The sequence below is a fragment of the Frankliniella occidentalis genome, unplaced genomic scaffold (assembly GCF_000697945.3).
Source record: "Frankliniella occidentalis isolate FOCC.00 unplaced genomic scaffold, Focc_3.1 Scaffold9, whole genome shotgun sequence".
Classification (NCBI taxonomy): domain Eukaryota; kingdom Metazoa; phylum Arthropoda; class Insecta; order Thysanoptera; family Thripidae; genus Frankliniella; species Frankliniella occidentalis.
This window is the reverse complement of record NW_026267139.1, coordinates 2,887,364-2,891,620: the sequence shown is the minus strand read 5'-3', so window position 1 is coordinate 2,891,620 and position 4,257 is coordinate 2,887,364. Positions and strand designations below refer to the sequence as shown.

At 42.9% G+C, this 4,257-nt stretch overlaps 1 protein-coding gene across 1 annotated transcript; it reads right to left on the bottom strand.

The window, feature by feature from the left end:
• Positions 1-13: 13 nt before the first annotated feature.
• On the bottom strand, positions 14-3,953 carry LOC113211755 (putative U5 small nuclear ribonucleoprotein 200 kDa helicase). Its single transcript, XM_052277287.1, has 7 exons — positions 3,693-3,953; positions 3,285-3,448; positions 3,031-3,202; positions 2,753-2,945; positions 2,512-2,669; positions 375-2,428; positions 14-287 (listed from the first exon to the last, which is right to left on the bottom strand). Exons 1-7 carry the CDS (start codon positions 3,735-3,737, stop codon positions 14-16), a joined length of 3,060 nt encoding a protein of 1,019 aa, XP_052133247.1. The 5' UTR covers positions 3,738-3,953.
• Positions 3,954-4,257: the final 304 nt, after the last annotated feature.

Below are 4,257 nucleotides of genomic sequence, written 5' to 3'. Positions count from 1 at the left end.
ACAACTTGTAAAATTAGTCATACCGGAAAAGTTCTATTTCACTGAGGGTGGGCTTCAACAGTTGATTGTATGTTGCCATAGTCTGATGAGTACAATAATAGTGGCTAGCAATTCGTCCCAACTCAGTTGTGTGGAAGGCTCCAGTTTTACGGTCATACTTGAGAAGACCAGAACGTTCTAGAAGCTGAGCTGCTGTGTGGATTAAATCAGCTCTGTGGCGTCTGAGACGGGGATCCTCTCCAAGTTGCTCTGGTGCTACTCCATACATTGAAGAAGAGCGAAGCATCCTGTTGGATAGAGAAATGTTGGTTGTTATTTCTCAACTTAAAGTAACAAAAAAGTGTTAGTGACAGAGAAAAGAAAGATATACATACCTAATATATAGATAAGTGAATCCAAGCCAGTTCACTGCATCATCCATATTTTGAATTGTTCCTAAAACGATTTCTGCATTGAGCATATCAGGAAGTTTGCTAACCATTTGTGATTCAATGGGCAACTGTTGATTCAGCAGTGACAAGTAGTACTGGAGCTCACTGTGGTTGGTAATCAATATACCTTCACCCTTAGTGTCATACTGGGGTCGACCAGCACGACCTAACATCTGGAGCACGTCTAACGCACTCAACTCTACCCAACGTCCTTTCTCAGGGTTGTACACTTGTGTGCCCTTGATAATTACAGTATGAGCAGGAAGATTGACACCCCAAGCTAGAGTGGCTGTTGAAATGAGGACCTGGATGTGTCTGTCGGCAAACAAATCCTCCACCAGAGTACGATCCACCCTCGACATACCAGCATGATGGATAGCAAAACCATAGGGCAACAAATCCTTCAGTTCCCCGTTCTTTACTTGTTCAGCTTCTGTCCTAAGAACTTCCATGGAGGCCGATCCTTCTCTCAAAAACTGACCAAGAGAATCCTTCTCCAAGCACATGTCTCTAATAGCCCTTGCTGTTTTACCAGTTTCTTTTCGAGAATGCACGAATACAAGAACTTGATTGCGACCAGCATGCTCCATTACTTTCTCATAGACAATTTCATTCATCACCTGGAACCGCTTCATTGCTTTCTTCTCTGTCACACCAATATACTGTTGTTCCAATGAAACTGGACGGAAACTGTTGTCAAAGTAGAACAAGCCTGTTTTCGGCTCAACTCTCAGGAATGTAGCAACATCTTGGTAGTTGGGTAGAGTTGCAGATAACCCAATAATACGAACTTCCTCTTGAATAGTATTGCAGTTTCTGATAGTTCTTGCTACCAATGCCTCAAGAACAGGGCCACGCTCATCATGGAGAAGATGAATTTCATCAATAATGATGAGACGAACAAGTTGTGTAAAAGTTTTGTCCCCTCCTTTTCTGGTAATGATATCCCACTTCTCGGGCGTACAGACAATGACCTGAGTAGCGTTAATTTGCTCACGTGTCAGTTGGTGGTCTCCAGTCAATTCAGATACAGTCAGATTGTATGACTGAAGGCGTTTTCCAAAGTTACCAACCATTTCTTGTACAAGAGAACGCATGGGAGCAATATAGATAATTTTGAATTCATCAGCATTGATTGTACCATCAGCATTTATGTGCTTTCCTATTTCTCTCATCATGGTCAAAAGAGCCACGTTGGTTTTACCAGCACCAGTTGGAGCACATAGTAGCAGATTGTCATCAGAGCCAAGGGCAGCTGCATGCAAGCGACTTTGGATTCGATTGAGAGTTTTGAAATCCTTGAATGCAGGTTGAGCATATTTGGGGAGATCTTCAATTGGAACCAATTTTTCATCAGCAGCAAAAGGCTTTGGTTTCAGGGCAGGTACATGAACCTCTTCATATCCCTTACGTTGCTTCCTGAAAGATCCCTCTGGCAGTTGGCAACGCTTGCTGGACATGAAATGAGAGCCTTGAGAAAATATTAGGTCTTCAAGATCCAACAGGACACGGCTACCTTCAACCTGACCTCCTTTGCCTTCTGTGCCTTCATGAGCATCAGCCTCGCGCTTACGGGCTGCTCTGGCCGCTTGGCTTTCGCTTCCATTCATTTTGTCATCATCAACTTTACCAGTATCAAGCTGACGCAATATTTTGGCAAGGTTTGGGTCGTCATTCATGGCATCTCTTATTCTCTTCCGGTCCGAATCACTTTGGGACGAAGCCAATTCAGTGCAATATGAAATCATTTGCCTGTGTTTCTTGAGTAGTTTGATGAAATCAAAGCAATCATAACCCAACAGCAGCACTAGTAAGTTTTCGCATTCCCTGTCATCTCCAGCATCCTTCAATACTTTTAAGACTTCTGCAGCTTTAGATTGGGAAACAATAGCATCATCATAGATTTTGGAGAGTCGTCTTTGCAGCCAGTAGGCATCAATATCTAATGGATGCAAGGAGGTTTCTTTAGATTTTCTTTGCTCTTCTAGAGCAGCAAGCTGAAAGAAAGTCAGATTAGATTAGATTTTAACAGTTCTAGTCATAAGTCAAGGTAAGATACAAGGAATAAAATGAATCATACATTTTCTGATCTAATAGCGGCATCATCTTTAGCCTCTTCTCCTTCCTCTTCATCTTCATTTTCTGAAATTTCACCAAAGGTATTTTCATTGTCATCTTCCTCACCATCAGACTCACCAAACTGGACATTAATTCCATATGCTTCATCAATATTTTCCTCTGTAAATTTATGACATAATAATTAGTTCATTCACACAAATAACTTACAGAACTAGAGAGGGAAATTAAAACATAAAACTAACCTGCGACAGCTACCTCTTCCTTTGCACCAAAATCTGTTATCTTTTTTCCTAAATTGACTAGCAGTGCAAATCTTTCATCAGCCAAGCCTCCTAAAAGAGACTCTGTTTCTTTCTTCTTTTCACGCTCTTTCAATCTGTCATTCTTTAAAACAGACAGAACCTCATCTGCTGCACCGCACAGAATGTCTCTTGGCTATTGAGGGAAAGAAACATTAAGATTAGATTAAATTAAGTGTATGTAATAGATTGCAGCAAATATGTAAAGCATAAAGTTTTACCTGGTCACCCAATGCCTCCTGAATAAAACTTAACAAGACTTCATATGTCTGTCTTGTCTCCTGTGTCTTAGGACGGTATACAATACCAACCATTTCATCAACACCTTCTGAAAGCAGAGTAGCTCCCTTCATCCGAGCGAAGTCATACTGGGCTTCGTCTCGCTTCTGACGCCTGAAAAAATAAATCACATGAGATAAGCACCAATCAATAGGCAAGAAATAGTAAAAAATTAGAACTGCTAGGAAAACCATACTTTGCTTTGCGTTCTTCAGCTTTGTCTGGTCGGGACCTCATGAACCTGTCCCCCATCCGGGTACCGTCCAACTTGCCCACCAACGACATAACCTCTCCGGTTGCTTCATCGCGACTTCGTCTTTCGATGAGACGAACATCTGCTTGAAGGACAAGATTGGAGTTCTGAAAAAATTAATTGAAAATTAACGCATGTAACACTCAGAAAAATGGGACAAACTTTAAGAACGACGTATAAATAACGAAAGAGTTGGACGACTAAGACGCTTGAGGAAGAGGTTAGAAACGGTCGTAATCCTAGCAAGGCACACAAATGGGTGTCGACAACGGCACGAATTTCAGCAGTAATTGAAGGGAATTTACAGCAAGATTGTATAGAATGATTTGTAAAGGCTTAAAAGATTCATACCGCTTTGTACTCGTACTGAAGCTGACGGGCCGCTGCGTCCGCCATGGTGTCGCTTCACAACAAATCAAGTTTCTGTAGTTTAAGACGGCCCCCGCATTCCCCCGCGACTCGCAGGACCAACGCTTGAGCCCCGTCGGGAGCACTCGACTTTTAACTTGCGACAATTACTGCAATGCGTCAGAGTTAAGTGCGCCGGTCACAACACAACAAGCCGACCACCATCAAAACGAACATGGAGCGAAACACCGCGGGCTGCGTTTACAGGTGGCTTTCGCTGTTCGCAGCGCTCGCCTGCCCATAAACGAGAGCGCTATTTGCACGTCGGCGTGGCGGCACGAGTTTGAACTGTTTGAACAGGCGCGCTGGTATGACCCTCAAGCATGACCAGACAAGTGTGGCCCATCCTGCAAGCGCGGGTCCACTTTTTGGACATCCGAGATATTTGTGCATGGCTATTGTGTCCGCTGGATTTGACCTGCCTGATGATATATTACACGTCTTATAATTGTTAAATCGTTTAAAGCGTGATCCGCAAACCTTGTATGCGGCCTCGCATTATTTCGTT